This window comes from Bos indicus, chromosome 4 (genome assembly GCF_029378745.1).
Source record: "Bos indicus isolate NIAB-ARS_2022 breed Sahiwal x Tharparkar chromosome 4, NIAB-ARS_B.indTharparkar_mat_pri_1.0, whole genome shotgun sequence".
Classification (NCBI taxonomy): domain Eukaryota; kingdom Metazoa; phylum Chordata; class Mammalia; order Artiodactyla; family Bovidae; genus Bos; species Bos indicus.
Window position 1 is genome coordinate 25504491 of NC_091763.1, and position 17425 is coordinate 25521915.

Below are 17425 nucleotides of genomic sequence, written 5' to 3' on the forward strand. Positions count from 1 at the left end.
CTCCAGTGTTCTTGCCTGGAGAATCCCAGGGACGGGGGAGCCTGGTGGGCTGCCGTCAATGGGGTCGCACAGAGTCGGACAGTACTGAAGCAACTTACCAGCAGCAGCAAAGACACCAGTAATCACAGCTTGGTTAACTTGATTAGGTTACTTCATTTAAAAAGTGTTTAATGTATTTCCTTTTTGAAAAACACATATCATTTAAGTGTTCTTACTAGGTTTCTTTGTCTAATGTATTTTGAGCATGAAAAGCTTAGGTAACAGTTTCTACCAGAAACTCCGTGAGGACAGGGTGGCTATGTCTTAGACCATGCCTGCATGCTGTTTGCTGACTTACAAATGAATGAGGAACTGGAGTGTCAGTTCCACCATCTAGGAGGAAATTTTTGTTTCACTAAGCTGTTTAACAAAATTCCCTCTGCATTAGCACATTTGGGGGAAAAATAGCATATTCTCAAAGTTTAGCAATTACCTACTTCTGTAATACAGAAGCAAGAAAAATATATAGCAACTCCCAGAAGAGAGGAGATGGGAGACATCATTCTCCCATCAGTGGAAAAGGGAGCAGTGATCAAGATATTGAGCTGAAGCTATTGAAGAAAGTCAAACAAGCAACCTTTGTCTTTCTCGGGCTTATAGTTTATTGCAGGGGAACAGGCAATAAGCTGAATAATTAATTTAAATGTGTAGTATAATAAAAAGTGAAAAGTGCTCTGAGAGGAAAACCAAGTAGTGAAACAGTGAGGTGTGTCTGTGGTGTGGGAAGGCCTGTCATAAGGTGACGTGCATGAGGAAGCTAACTATCTAGATATATTCAGGAAGAGTATTTCAGGCAAAGCCTTTGAGGCACGGCCTGTTGGGAACAGCAAAAGAGAGAATTTAGTATATTACATGTCATTCGTAAGGATTATGGTTATAGTTCATAAAAGTAGAAAATCACTTTTGATGACATATTACTCTGAACAGAACTTGCAATCAGACTTTGCAGTCACGTTCTTCCTAAATTGAATACAGAATGCTGGCACGAATAGTTACTGACTTTGGAGTCATGCAGCCTAATTAGTTGTTTAACCTTGTTGAGGTTCAGTTTATTTTTCTGTTGTGTACAATTATTAGCAAAACACCTCATATCTGGATTCATAGAAGAAAGTAAAAATTAAATTAGTCCCCTGCCCCCAACAAATTCAGAAGACCTCTTGACAAATATCAATGACAGAACTTCAGTCAGTTTTGAAATGTTTGCCTAACATGGATGTATGTTTTAATGCTGCTCCCACCAACTCTGTTCTGACATTTTGAAACTCATGACTCAGCTCAAGGCAGGTTATGGGATGATGGTGCACAGAATATTGAAATTTGAATCATGACAGAAGCCATCTGGCTATGTCCCTATACTTGGTGGCAAACTCATTACAAATCTTTCTTCAGAGATTTTTACTGAAGCCCATACAGCCATTGGCCAATATATATATGCAAATCTAGCCATCATAAAAGTCTGGATCTGTTTTGTAGACTCTTCAACAGTCTGAAAAATGTGAGAGCTTTGAAAACTGCCTTGCTTTCTTAGTTGAGTGCTGGGAGTCACACAGGATTAGAACATGACTAAGTGTTCCTAAGCCCCTGCCAAACTGTATAAGGTGAAATGGAAATGAGGTAAAAATGTAAGAGCAGCCATGGTGTACTGCGCTTTTTAAAAATTTCCAAAAGAATTATGTAATGAATTAAAGAGCTGGTAGGGCAGGTTTAGATTAGATCTCACCATGAACTTAATTTAGAGCCACCATCATTAAGAGATACAGCAAAAATTCCCTGTAGTGAAGTCTCTCAGTCGTGTCCGACTCTTAGCGACCCCATGGACTGCAGCCTACTAGGCTCTTCCATCCATGGGATTTTCCAGGCAAGAGTACTGAAGTGGGGTGCCATTGCCTTCTCTGAGCTATTTTAGACTAATAGCAGCATTTTCTCAGAATGTGAATCGAGGTCTATGAGATGATAATAGTCAATATTGTTTTTTTTTTTAAATAGTATCTCAAATCATTTCAGCATTACTAAAACTGGTTTTTGTCTATTAACTCATAGTTAAGTAAACAGTATGATTAATAATTTCCATTTTTCTTATTGGTTTAAAATAATCCCAGCCTTACTCAGTTATCACCTTATTTGTACTTAGTTTAGCAAACTTGGCTGTTTTTGCATATGCTACACTTCAATTAAAGTAAAAGAAAAAGTAAATAGTGGTTCCAAATGAGTGAAACTAGTTTATGTAAGTTGATTAACATTTTTTATTCTTTGTCAAATTGCCTAATTTTGAAAGGTGTCTTAGCAAGTGCTCAAGAAATATACCTTGAGATGTATTCTTTTGAAAAATCAATCCTTATTCTTTTCTTCATGAGATAGTCTAAGTGCTACTTTAATATGAAAATGTTCTTTATGCTTTCAGAATGTGAATGGCTTATTGTATGACAGTCTCTCGTCTTTTCTCTCTCAGGAACTCTTCCCAGTTAACAGACAGAGTGTGGATCATTTCGCTAAATACTTCACTGACGCAGGTCTGAAGGAGCTTTCCGACTTCCTCCGAGTCCAGCAGTCCCTGGGCACCAGGAAGGAGCTGCAGAAGGAACTCCAGGAGCGTCTTTCTCAGGAATGCCCGATCAAGGAGGTGAGGACCATGGGCTCACTTCACTGCAAAACCACGGGCGAGGGGCATATCCTCGACTGTGCAGTACAAACTTTACTGCCCTTAAAGGAGACTGCCCTTCGTTCATTGCTATGAACTTGAGGTCCTTTTCATACCATATAAATGGGCTCAATATCAAAAACATCCTCCAGGATGTTCAGAAAATAATGATTATTTCCATACAAATGACTTATTTACCAGGTCACTATGGTTGTCAAAATATTTCATCTGCCTAATAGATTCACTGTCCGCTGCTATCCACTAGCATTATGCCTCAGTTTAAGGTGATTTTTCCCATTTTATTGCAGATTATATAATATGGTTAAGTATTAGCTTAATGTATGTAGACTTCGATTTTAAGACAAAAAAGGGGTGGTTTTGCATTCACGTCATGGATAAAGACCAGTTGGACCAGTGACTTGCTGGCTTCCACTTGCAATAACTGGGTATCTGCATAATGTAAATACTATATTTTTGTATAGCTATAGTTCTTGTGGCTATGACTGTATTTTTTTTTTTTAAGTCATACCTGAAGAAAACTTCCCATTTGAACTTTAAAAAAACTTTTATGTAATAATTCAAAAGTTGCATTAAGAGTCCTTTCCTTTTGCCACTTACTCTCAGGTCCCAAACCCTCACCACCCTGCTTGCTTAGAGCCTTGCAAGGTACCGTGTATGGTTTAAAATTTGAGATTTCAAGGTGGTTTCTGGCCAGCAGGTGGAGGCGTTGGTCCTAAGTCTCATAGCATTAAGGCCAGCAATATATTCAGTAACCTTTATCCAAGCAAAAATCTTGAACATGATTTTCCATGGTGAAAAAAAGCAAACTATAATGAACACTGTGATACTTTCAGGGATAGAGATGTCACATTTCTTTGCAGCTTTTCCCTGTCAGCTGGAGGACTGGGACTCTTCCGTTCCTTCTTTTCTCGAAAGCTGCTTTACCCGCTGCAATCCAGGCTGTCAGGAAAGAAACAGTGTACTTTCATTTTAAAAAGGAAGGGAGAAAAGTAGTTGTACTGTTCACAAAGTGGTGCATTAAAATGTGTTATGGTTTTTAATTACTTCTTAAGCCCTCCAGGTGGCGGTAGTGGTAAAGAATCCATCTGCCAAGGCCGGAGACTTAAGAGATGCAAGTTCAATCCCTGGGTCGGGACGATCCCGTGGAGAAGGAAATGGCAACTCACTGCAGTATTCTTGCCTGTAGAATCCCCATGGACAGAGAAGCCTGGTGGGCTACAGTCCATGGGTTCACAAAGAGTCGGACACGACTGAGCGACTTAGCGTACATGCATGCACTGAAGTCCTCAGCTCTACTTGGGATTTTATTTCAAAAGGAGAAAGATTTTTTTCAAACAAGTTTAATATAAAATACACTGTTAGGCAGAATTTATTCCATGTGATCAGGTTTTTAGGATACATTTGCACATTTAAAAGTAATTCTGAAGGGAAAATAGCCTGCTGAGGGTTGCAACAATGATATATACCATCTAAAAGAAGTCTTTGTACTTTACAGTTTATTTACATGAGGCATGAGGATATTCAAAAGTGATAATTAAAGAATAAATTGTAGTGAGTGCCTCATACCAACCCAAGATATTTTTCATCAAGAGGTTTTAAGTTGAGGATTGGAAGTAGACATTCACAGCTCTGTTGCTTTCTTCAAACCCCAGAAAGTCAGACTGGCTTAAATAATCCTTGCCCTGCTGGACTCAACAGGGGTCCTGCCTGTAAAAGACTAACCCTGAGAAACCAAGATTTGCTGTTATTTTCTATTACCCAGCAGCTCCTGGCCAGAGCTAAGCCTATTAATTTGGGGACTAAAAATAAATCCACTCTGAGAACAAATCATTGTGTTCTCCTCTGCCTTGAAACTTGAGAGCATATGCCAGGAAGGGAGGGACTGAGCAGCGTATCTGTCTGCCCCAAACCTTTTACTGACTAAGCACAGAGAGAGGGGGATCTCCCCACCTGCTTGTTTCTCTTTTGACTCCTTTCTTCATGAAATGTAGGTGGTTCTCTATGTTAAAGAAGAAATGAAAAGGAATGATCTTCCAGAAACAGCAGTCATTGGACTTCTGTGGACCTGTATAATGAACGCTGTGGAATGGAACAAGAAGGAGGAGCTCGTGGCGGAGCAGGCCCTCAAACACCTGAAGGTACAGGGTCCCTGCAAGGCTGTCCGGGCTGCAGACCAGCTGCAGCTCTAACAGTGGGACAGACGGGTTCTAATCATAATGCTCCCAGGTTCAGTCCAAACGTACATTTCCTAATGTTTTTCCTTTCAAATATGCCACCACCTAAAATGTTTGAGATGTAAGAGCTTGTGAAGTACCTGAGGGTAAGTTCTTATTAAAAACAACATCAGAAAATCCACAGAATAGTCATATATTCAGTATTAGTTAAAGAGGAATATAGTCTGTTAGTTTTCCTTCTACCTGACAAAAATTCTTAAGGAATGTTTTTTTTAAGTAAGCTACAAGTTGACATTAGAATTTGAAAAGTGAGTGGTGGAAGAAATCAACTGATTGTATAAATTGTATATTTTTGTACGGGGATACATATGTGTTTGCTTTTATCATCCTCTCCCTGTAAAACTATTAAGAAATGTAGAAAACTTAGAACCTGCCTTCAGAGTTTACACTTGAATTGGGAAGCGAGCACCTACATAGTATAAACTCGGTAGGATATAAATCAGATAACTCTTCAATATTCAGGAGAACAGAGCAGTGAGTATCGTATGCAGGGAAGGATCAAAGGAGGAGCTTGTCTTGAGCTCAGTAACTCTTACAGAAAATAATAGCCAAACATCAACATCTAGGGGCTTCCCTGATGGCTCAGATGGTAGAGAATCTGCCTGCAATGCGGGAGACCTGGATTTGATCCCTGGTTTGGGAATATCCTCTGGAGAAGGGAATGGCAACCCACTTCAGTATTGTTGCCTGGAGAATTCTGTGGACAGAGGAGCATGGCGGGCTACAATCAGTGGGGTCCCAAAGAGTCAGACAGGACCGAAAGACACACACACACATCAAGAACGAGAAGCCAAGGTCGTTTAAGACAGAAGAGCAATATGAACAAAACCATAAAGATGTTTTGTGAGGGCATCTGGGAAGAGACCTCTACTCTTCCAGTGGCAGAGCCATACTCCAGGAGTGGAGGAATCACAGCAGGCCTGGGAACCTTCAGAACTTAGGATCTGTGTCTCATTTTCACAATATCCATTAGACGAACACAGTAGCATAGCAATTGTCTCTGACAGAGTCAGGAGTTCCTATTTGGTCTCTTTTAGCAGGTACAATGAGAGAAATCTGATATGATGCAGGGATAAAAAATTCATTTTGGTTGGACACAAAATTATAGTAAAATAATCCTCAGAGTGGAAGTTTTCTAAGCAAATCTCCAGGCGTGTACAATGAGAGAAATCTGATATGGTGCAGGGATAAAAACTTCATTCTGGTTGGACACAATATTATAATAAGATAATCCGCAAAGTGGAAGCTTTCTAAGCAAATCTCCAGGTGACCGCTGTGGTTCAAGTGGCATCAGCCCTATACCTCCCAACAAAAGTGAACGGTCTTCCTCCCCACTCCTCTTCCAGCAATACGCTCCACTCCTGGCTGTGTTCAGCTCCCAAGGCCAGTCAGAGCTGATCCTTCTGCAGAAGGTTCAGGAATACTGCTATGACAACATCCATTTCATGAAAGCCTTTCAGAAGATTGTGGTTCTCTTTTACAAAGGTATGTATCTGTGTTGTTCTGCCACTATGCTTCCGTGTTTTGTTGAAGCTCTTTTTGGGCCACAGCAAGGGGAAATAGATGGGGAAACAGTGGGTGACTTTATTTTTCTGGGCTCCAAAATCACTGCAGATGGTGATTGCAGCCATGAAATTAAAAGAAGCTTACTCCTTGGAAGGAAAGTTATGACCAACCTAGATAGCATATTCAAAAGCAGAGACATTACTTTGCCAACAAAGGTTCGTCTAGTCAAGGCTATGGTTTTTCCTGTGGTCATGTATGGATGTGAGAGTTGGACTGTGAAGAAGGCTGAGCGCCGAAGAATTGACTGCAAGGAGATCCAACCAGTCCATTCTGAAGGAGATCAGCCCTGGGATTTCTTTGGAAGGAATGATGCTAAAGCTGAAACTTCAGTAGTCTGGCCACCTCATGCGAAGAGTTGACTCATTGGAAAAGACTCTGTTGCTGGGAGGGATTGGCGGAAGGAGGAGAAGGGGACCACAGAGGATGAGATGGCTGGATGGCATCACTGACTCGATAGACGTGAGTCTGGGTGAACTCCGGGAGTTGGTGATGAACACGGAGGCCTGGCGTGCTGCGATTCACGGGGTCCCAAAGAGTCGGACACAACTGAGCGACTGATCTGATCTGATCTGTAGGGGTGATGCAGAGGGGGACATGGGTTTCTGCTCATCTCGAATTTTAGTGAGGCAGCCACATTATGTAGACAGAGAAGGTATTAATACAAACCCCATAGACGCCTGTGGCCCCAGGTCCCGGTCTGATTAGGCCCCTGTGCACTTCTCATTGATGGAAATGGCTAGAAGACTGGTCATGAACTTATAATTTTGGGAGGTGGGGAGGGAGGATGGTGAAAAAGACTGTAATTACTAAAAAGAAGGTCTGTGTTCGAATTGTAAGGATTAGTTCTAACAACAGTGATCACCAGAAGCATGTTCAAACCTTTCAGATACCATCAAGCTGGTTCTAAATTAGCTTTAAACTTTGTGTTTTAGTGATTTGGCTCAACCAGTCTCCTGTTTGCCCAGGAAATGACTATTTTTAGATTTTCACATTTACTGTCTGTTCATTGTGTTTATAAGGATTAGGTTGCCATGACAACCGGTACTGCCAGTTTATTAAAAAATGAATGCTCTAGGGTTTTAACTGATCTCAATGTCTATACCTATAGTATATTTTTAAAAAATGATCCTAGACTATTCTTTGGTATAGCTTTGTGTAGTTTTATGGGGGGGGGGGGCGGGAGTATTTAAACAATGATACATTTTGAACATGATGAAATGTTTATTAGAATTACTGCTATCTTAAATGGCATAACACAGAAGAAAACTAAAGTATAAACTAATGGACTTCCCTGGTGGCTCAGACGGTAAAGGATCCGCCTGCAGTGCAGGAAACCCGAGTTCAATCCCTGGGTCTGGTAGATCCCATGGAGAAGGGAATGGCAACCCACTCCAGTTTTCTTGCCTGGAAAATTCCAGGGATAGAGGAGCCTGGCAGGCTACAGTCCATGACATCACAAAGAGTCAGACACAACCGAGCGACTAACAGACACGCACACAGCAAACACATAAATGAGTACCAGTCAAATGTTTCTTTGCTTTTTGATGCGTTCTTAAATTTGTCTGTTTTGAATGACAGTTTGGAATGTAAAAATTTTACATCATCGGTTGCTAGCTATTTGGGAAAAAATGCATGATAGCATTTCACAGAGTTTTAATTGGCTCTCCAGATTCTTCAAATGCATTCATCTTGCCCACAAGTGTGTGGGTGATATTTTTGCTTTCTCAGCACTAAGGTATTCGGGCACAATTTTTTGTGTCAGTGGGAGACTGTGATGACTGCAGAGTCCCATTTGAAGTTCAGTAAAAGATGTTTTTGTTTTTTGGGGGAGGGGGGGCCAGGTCTGTCTTAGACTCGCTTGGATATGGTTGTGAGATAGCAACATCCTAAAACTAGGGTTTACATGATACCCCACGTCATGAGATAGCAATGTCTTAATGCTAGGCGACCCATCAGAACCAGACCTGCAGGTCCCATGGCAAACATACCTGTGGTGCCCAGTGCCCAAGACAAACTACTTATTAATCAGTAAAGGCATTTAGGTGGCATATTAACTATTAACGTCCTATTCTTCAGATTTCTCTTTTTAACTGTTAATGAATATCAGCATCCTTCCCCATTATACTTTTTATAACAAACCACTAACAGCTAGCAAAACTGGCGGCTTTGAGTTATTTCCTATTCTTCAGCCCCAAACGCTAAGGAACAGTGGCCTGGCATTATAGCCAAGAAATGGGCACCAAGAAGTACAAAGAAGAGGCATTAGCTGTTCCTTAGGCAGTAGATTAACCAGGTGGTCAGCTTTTAAATAGATTGTTTCAGTTAGTACAGTCTGGTGAGCATGAGCAGGCCCAAGGGAACATGGGAAGATAAGTGTCAGCATCAGTTCTATTCTGGCCCAGCTGTTTTTGGAAATGAAGTCAGGAAACTTGCAAATAGAAACCTAAACTATATTTTACTGAAAAGTTAAAACTGAATATCATTTTCTAAGTAACTTTGCAATTTTCCACAAAATTATACATATAGGCTGTTTTTCTGAATAAAATAATTGCATTTCTTTCTCTTGAGAACATGGAATCCCTGAGGAACAGTTGTTCTTTATGACTGTTAAGAGAGTTACTGTGTTCACCTTCCTTTTTATAGTAGTTTTCACCTTTGCCTTATTTCATTCAGCAAACACTCGTGCACCAGTAGACAAATATTTCCTCTGTCTTTCTATGGATTTGGATGTTCTTGTCCTGTGTTTCATATGCCTAGGAAGACTTGAGGACTGTGTTTGTTAAAACACTCCTTTTCCAGTGCCTGTGTGCGTGTGAATCACCTGGGGAGCTTGTTAAAACAGATTCCCCAAGGATTCTGATTCAGTGGGTCCAGCCTTGGGCCCTCAGATTTCCCTTTTAACAAATTTCCAGGTGATGCTGTGACTGTTGGTCTCAGATCACTGATTGATCTAAAGGATGTTTATTGAATGCCAGAAGTGACAAATCCCATGAGCTATAGTAACATGGTTAAGATTATGCTTAACCATTAATTCCATATACACATATACATTTTATAAATATCAAATAGTGTTTTGTCTGCTTCTTTTATCTAGTGATGGGAAGCCCTTTACATTTTGCTTTAAAGCCAGTTTTCAAAAATGTAATGGAAATCATTTCTCCTTTCCCATTTTAGAAGTCGCTCAGTAGGTGTCCGACTCTTCGTGACCCCATGGACTGCAGCCTACCAGGCTCCTCCGTCCATGGGATTTTCCAGGCAAGAGTATTGGAGTGGGGTGCCACTGCCTTCTCCGAATATCTCTATTACATACACTCATCTTCCTGTATTGCTAGAACTTGAGGATAACAGAAACTGTGGGATATGACTCCCTATGTCCCCTCTGGAAACCTAATTGCTTAAAAGAATGCCATTATTAAAATTTTTATTTTTATATATTTTATAGAAAAAAAATAGTGGAATGAAAGTGAATAAACTTTGAGTAATGCTTTGCAGCAATGAAAGGAGAAAGTGGTGATTGGTCACTTACTGAAGATTTACATTTTGTACTAGAATCTAGATTTTTATATTTCTAAGGCAGTAAGGAAAACAGTAAGTGCCTCACTACTTTTCTAACATTGCACTATTCACTTTCTAAAATAAATTTCTTTCTTCCTAAAGCTAGGTACTGTATTCTCAGCATGTAGGTTTGGAAAAATATAAAACTACCGCCTCAAGTACTGTTAGTATCTCTATTATGGCTTTTATTGTTTGTGGATATATCTTAGGTTAAATTCTGTTCCTCACACACATTTTTCTAAAAGAAGTTTCTTATTCTAAGAGATTTTTGACCTTCTCACATATAGTCCCAGCTTTCTTAGGGTAAATTATATTTGACTCATGTCTCTATATGACACTGCTCATAAAAAGTACTGAATTTTATGTTTCAAGTGACATCATTTTCAACTTAAATATTTAAATAACTGACATCACCTAACACTGTGCAATTGTCATAACACTCTTAGGATATTGTCTCTTTGACCCTCGTGAAAACCCAAATTTTGAACTAAAATTCTACACATTGAGACATATTTAGTTTTTCTCATCAGGTTATTTATTATACATGAACTGAGTGCAAACTAGCTGTCAAGTCTTATGTTAAATGCTGGAAATGAGATGAACAAAATAGTCCCTGACTGCCTGGATTTCAGAGTATAGAAGAAAATCCAAAATTATAATCACAATGTGTCTGTGTATTCATTCACTCAGTCATGTCTGATTCTTTGCGACGCCATGGACTGTAGCCTGGCAGGCTCCACTGCCTATGGTATTTTCTAGGCAAGAATACTGCAGTGGGTTGCCATTTTCCTCTCCTATAATCACCATATCAGTGGCAAAAATAAGGCTAGTACCAATAAATGATGATGAGAAGTGGAAGGATGACAGCAGAGGGGCCCCTAACTCAGAGCTGAAGCTAACTTGGTGAAGGAAAAGGGAAGGCTCTCAAGGGACCAGAGTATTTTCCCAGAGGTGATGAAGAAGTTGGCCACATAGAAGGGAGAGAAATGCACTGTAATATGAGGGGCCTTAGTGCAACTGTGGAAAGTCTCCTTTCTTACTGTACTTTTACTGATCGTCTGTATTCCTAGTAGGTAGTTGGGGGAGATCCCAACACTTTGTCATCTCCATCTCCCGGTTATAATGAACTCTTCTCCCTACTTTTCCTTAGTGGAAAACACAAGTTCTCTCTCTCCTACATTTGTCAAGGAGCTCCTTCCATTTGTGATTAGATTTTTTTCCTACACAAAAGTTAACTTTCTTTTTGATATTCACACTTTGCCTCAAAGTTGCCCTGTGTCATTGCTTCTGTCCCTTCTTTATTATTTATTTCCCTAGAAATTTGGTCTTGCAGCAGGTGTTTATTATTAAATTCTTCCACGAGCTCAGCTCTGCACAAAGTTGGTCTGATTTTTCAGTAGATGATATATCTGGTAAGTTTCACCTGTCATGTACAGTCCTTTTCACAAGCACAGTCACCAGCAAGGATTCTAGTACTTGCATGGTCTCTTTTGGCCTCTGTGGGGCAATCAAATGCAGGAGTGAGCTTCATAAGGAAGACACGAGACAGAGTGTCACTAAGCTACACTCTGTCGCCTTTGCAACCTGTACATTGTATCATAACATGATTTATTATGTGAGAAGAAAAAATAGAATTTCCCTTTAATTCTATATTTTATTTTATAACATTAACAGTAGTAGTTGTTCAGTTCAGTTCAGTCGCTCAGTCGTGTCTGACTCTTGGCAACCCCATGGACTGCAGCACACCAGGCCTCCCTGTCCATCACCAACTCCTGGAGTTTACTCAAACTCATGTCCATCGAGTCGGTGATGCCATCCAGCCATCTCATCCTCTGTCATCCCCTTCTCCTCCTGCCCCCAATCCCTCCCAGCCTCAAGGTCTTTTCCAATGAACACCCAGGACTGGTCTCCTTTAGGATGGACTGGTTGGATCTCCTTGCAGTCCAAGGGACTCTCAAGAGTCTTCTCCAACACCACAGTTCAAAAGCATCAATTCTTCGGCGCTCAGCTTTCTTCACAGTCCAACTCTCACATCCATACATGACCACAGGAAAAACCATAGCCTTGACTAAACAGACCTTTGTTGGCAAAGTAATATCTCTGCTCTTAAATATGCTATCTAGGTTGGTCATAACTTTCCTTCCAAGGAGTAAGTGTCTTTTAATTTCATGGCTGCAATCACCATCTGCAGTGATTTTGGAGCCCAAAAAAATAAAGTCTGACACTGTTTCCACTGTTTCCCCATCTATTTCCCATGAAGTGATGGGACTAGATGCCATGATCTTAATTTTCTGAATGTTGAGCTTTAAGCCAACTTTTTCAGTCTCTTCTTTCACTTTCATCAAGAGGCTTTTTAGTTCCTCTTCACTTTCTGCCATAAGGGTGGTGTCATCTGCATATCTGAGGTTATTTGATATTTCTCCCGGCAATCTTGATTCCAGCTGTGCTTCTTCCAGCCCAACATTTCTCATGATGTACTTTGCATATAAGTTAAATAAGCAGGGTGACAATATACAGTCTTGACGTACTCCTTTTCCTATTTGGAACCAGTCTGTTGTTCCATGTCAGTTCTAACTGTTGCTTCCTGACTTGCATATAGGTTTCTCAAGAGGCAGGTCAGGTGGTCTGGTATTCCTATCTCTTTCAGAATTTTCCACAGTTTATTGTGATCCACACAGTCAAAGGCTTTGGCACAGTCAATAAAGCAGAAATAGATGTTTTTCTGGAACTCTCTTTTTTCCATGATCCAGCGGATGTTGGCAATTTGATCTCTGGTTCCTCTGCCTTTTCTAAAACCAGCTTGAACATCTGGAAGTTTATGGTTCACATATTGCTGAAGCCTGGCTTGGAGAATTTTGAGCGTGACCTTACTAGTGTGTGAGATAAATGCAATTGTGCGGTAGTTTGAGCATTCTTTGGCATTGCCTTTCTTTGGGATTGGAATGAAAACTGACCTTTTCCAGTCCTGTGGCCACTGCTGAGTTTTCCAAATTTGCTGACATATTGAGTGCAGCACTTTCACAGCATCATCTTTCAGGATTTAAAATAGCTCAACTGGAATTCCATCCCCTCCACTAGCTTTGTTCGTAGTGATGCTTTCTAAGGCTCACTTGGCGTCACATTCCAGGATGTCTGGCTCTAGGTGAGTGATCATACCATCGTGATTATCTGGGTCATGAAGATCATTTTTGTACAGTTCTTCTGTGTATTCTTGCTACCTGTTCTTAATATCTTCTGCTTCTGTTAGGTCTAACTCAATGAAACTAAGCCATGCCATGTGGGGCCACCCAAGACAGGAGGGTCATGGTGAAGAGGTCTGACAGAATGTGGTCCACTGGAGAAGGGAATGGCAAACCACTTCAGTATTCTTGCCTTGAGAACCCCATGAACAGTAGTTGTTAGTACATGCATATAGTTTGTAAACCAAAAAATATACATATGTTGGGAGTGTATGTGCTCAAAATTGTCTTGCTGATAGGAGAACATGATGAAAACAGTTTGGAAGTTAGTAGTATAAATCACAGGCATGTTAAAGATGTCATAAAAACAAATTCTATAAAAAGGACTTTTAAAATGCATGTTTGAGATAATTAGTGTTCCTGGAAATTTTCTGCAAAGCGTTCTTACCCAGTAACAAATCACTTCCTCGAGTTGTGAACCATCTTCTTCCTATGGCTATGAAAACTGGGCTTTGATGGCCAGAGCTAGGAAAGTTCTTTCATCATTGTGAGTGGAGAGTGCAGAGCTGGAAACATGAGAAACTCAAAGACTAGAAGCTAAGAGTAATTCCTTAGGACTCTTAATTATAATTTCTAAGTCTAGTCCTTATAAATGAATAAACCCAGATTTCTATCTTCCTTTGCAAAATGTAGTGTATTTAATGATCAAAATAAAAAATAAAACACACTTTTATATTTTCTAAAACCAATCATGTGCATTTTTAGTCAATTTAATCTCTTCAATTGAATCTGAGAGCCAGTTATTAATTTTAAAAAACAAGACTTTTGTTATGAAAAGATCAGTGATATTATGAATGAAAACAATATCAAATCATTTCTCTTGTTTTTATAAGTTAAAGGTATATTTTAACTACAAAAACATCGTTAGAATGATTTATCAGCATTTGCAATGGATTGGGTATATGCTTTCTATTTCATTTCACACTCCAAAACCCCAAAAGACAACCCATTACAACATTGGCAAAGTATGTAGGCTATTGTTTCCACATTCCCCTTTCTATTCTTAACATTAACTATTCTGAATTAATGATAACTTGAGAGTATCAAGGTATATTTGTGGAATTTAGAGTTTTAGGTAGTAGATATTTAATAGATACGGAGAAGGCAATGGCACCCCACTCCAGTACTCTTGCCTGGAAAATCCCATGGACAGAGGAGCCTGGTGGGCTGCAGTCCATGGGGTCGCAAAGAGTCGGACACGACTGAGCAACTTCCCTTTCACTTGTCACTTTCCTGCATTGGAGAAGGAAATGGCAACCCACTCCAGTGTTCTTGCCTGGAGAATCCCAGGGACGGGGGAGCCTGGTGGGCTGCCGTCTATGGGGTCGCACAGAGTCGGACACGACTGACGCGACTTAGCAGCAGCAGCATTTAATAGATAACACTTTCTCTTAAAAGCCTGTAGGAAGTCTGTCTAACACGTCTTTCTCTCTGAATAGTGTATAAGGAAACTCATGTGATTTAGACATTGTGGGAAAATAAATTGAGGACAGCAATAGAATGATGTAGAACTTTGGATTCTGTGTATGTTGGTCCCATGGTATACCCAGGAAGCTCATCTTTATATTTAATCATTAATATTATCATTATTGCATTCTATCTACAATATATATTTTTTCGTTTGCCCTTTTTTGCTCCTAAAGTAAATCCCCTTAAAAGACCAGTCATTTGAGGTCGCTGCTTAATCAAGATGTGTTTGAAACTGGCAGGACAAAGGGTATTCTGAAATGCTAGAATTGCTGATTCATTGGCAAAATAACCCAGTTTCCTCCCAGCAAATTAACACTCTAAGATTTCCAAGTCCCAGCCTCACCATCATCACTAAAGTACTGACGGTCCTATCTACTGGGCTTCCCCAGTGGCTCAGAAGTAAAGATCCCACCTGCCAATGCAGGAGACAAGGCTTCCATCCTTGGGTCAGGAAGGTCCCCTGGAGAAGGGAATGGCAACCCACTACAAAACTCTTGCCTGGGAAATCCCATGAACAGAAAAGCCTACAGTCTATGGGGTCACAAAAGAGTTCGACACCACTGAGCAACTAAACAACATCACCACCCGAACTGCCAACATACTCAGGACACTGTGCTGTGTGGAAACAAGCTTGGTTCTTGTCTTCTGATACGTTTCAATGTGCGTTTCTTTTATAACAGAATTTTAATATTTGAAGTGATTGCTTTCTATTAAACTGTAAGACATGAACTTGCTTTGAAACATGATATGTATGTAATAACTTTGAAATGTTTGATTTGAAATTGCAGCTGATGTGCTGAGTGAAGAAGCGATACTGAAGTGGTACAAAGAAGCACATGTTGCCAAAGGCAAAAGTGTTTTCCTTGACCAGATGAAGAAATTTGTGGAGTGGTTACAGAACGCAGAAGAAGGTATGATTGTATTTAACGGCCCTGGTGGCCATTTAGCGGGTCCTTTCTCACTGTAATTCAAAATAGCTCCTCCCTCCACAGATTTTTTTTTTTTTTTTTGGCTTTGTAAAACTGAAGTTCTGAGCCTTCATTTCTGAATCAAGGCAATGAAAATATCTGCATGATAAACAAAACAAAATCTCTTAAATTATCCCTGCTGCTGCTAAGTAGCATCAGTTGTGTCTGACTCTGTGCAACCCCATAGACGGCAGCCCACCAGGCTCCGCCATCCCTGGGATTCTCCAGGCAAGAACACTGGAGTGGGTTGCCTTCTCCAACGCATGAAATTATCCCTAGTGGAGGACAAAGAGGAAGAAATAATCAGATGTGAAAGGAAAAAAATAATTACATTTATAGGATTGTATAAATTTTTTATAGTGCCTTTACTGGTTGACGTGCTTACGTGCTTAAAGTGGGAATACAAGTTGGAAGAGCAATAATGATGAGACTTAATCCAACTAGGCATGAGAAGTTGATGATCCAAGTAGTTATAGTCACCAGTAATATTTCTGAGTATGTTGCCTTTTTAGAAAGTCAATTTCATTTAAAAATCAAAAAGTTTGCTTTCTGCCCTGTCTATGAGTCTCTTAGTCAATGGACACCCAGGCAAAAATGTCTTTTTTTAGGGAACAGGGAGATAAGAGTAGAAACTATTTCCTGACCTCATTTAACAGTCTCAGAAGAAAACGACCTGACTTGTCTCTCTCTTCTCTCGTAGAATCTGAATCTGAAGGTGAAGAGAATTAGGTGGCTCCAGAAGCACAATACCCAGGTCACCACACAACACTTTTATTGGGAATGCTGAGCCATTTGAGAAGAGAAACTTGGCTTCCGTTTTCACAAAGGAAAAAAAAAAAAAAAATAGGATAGGCTTCCCTTTTGCCGAGGGGTAAATGGTTTTTTGTTTTGTTTTGTTTTTAAATGGAGCCCTGAGGCATCAGCGATTATACTTGGGACTCTACCTCTCACTCACTATTCGCTAACTTAAAGCCATTCAACAGGGAGTCCAGTAGGTATCTGAGGCGAAATACTCCACAGACTCCCCTTTTTTTAGCTGTATTTTTCAGGTACTGTGTGGTGAACGCCCCACTGGTGTCTATTACAGGGCCACTTTGGTAGTTGTGTATCTGCTCGTGTATGTGATTTGACAAACCAGTTTTTTAAAATAAATGGCTTTTTAAAAATCTGGGCTTATATTTTCAACGCTTTTATTTCTTTTCTGTCCTGACTTCTGTACAGATGACATTTCAGTGTCAGGCTTTCTTTCCCATCCAAAATGCTGAATGGTTCTTGTCGATCAAAGCACTTCTACTCCTTGTATCACTGGTGAATATATTTCACTTACCTTTGTAGCGTAATAGAAATCCACCCAAAAGTATAGGCACACTAGCACCAATGCCATGAATTGATAATAATAATATTATCTGCGTGTGAGGATGTCATTTTCATTCTGCAGGAAATAAAAAGGACAAGAATAATTAGAAGTCATAGGATAAAGAGCTTTACAGCCCCTTGAAGTGACTAGCATACCCCAGGGGGCGCTTATATATTCTTTCCGAAGATTGTTCTCCTGGAAAATGCTCCTCTTTCATTCTGGCTTTTCCTTTCAGTCTGCATCTTATTTCTTCCAGTCCATTAGTTCATGGCAAGCCTCCATCTGCCCCTCCTTCTGCCTATCTAAAAATAAGAATTATGAAGTTAAATGGTATTCAC

General features: G+C 40.1%; 1 protein-coding gene across 2 annotated transcripts in view; it reads left to right on the forward strand.

Annotated features, from left to right (window-relative positions):
- The window catches only part of BZW2 (basic leucine zipper and W2 domains 2), a 62323-nt gene extending 45425 nt beyond the window's left edge, over nt 1-16898 (forward strand). For both annotated transcript variants that reach the window (XM_019958496.2, XM_019958497.2), the window contains exons 8-12: nt 2489-2659; nt 4690-4836; nt 6279-6417; nt 15551-15673; nt 16431-16898. In XM_019958496.2, coding sequence (XP_019814055.1) covers nt 2489-2659; nt 4690-4836; nt 6279-6417; nt 15551-15673; nt 16431-16459 — 609 coding nt within the window. In that variant the 3' untranslated portion in view covers nt 16460-16898. The remainder of the gene's footprint in view (nt 1-2488; nt 2660-4689; nt 4837-6278; nt 6418-15550; nt 15674-16430) is intronic.
- The last annotated feature ends 527 nt before the right edge of the window (nt 16899-17425 follow it).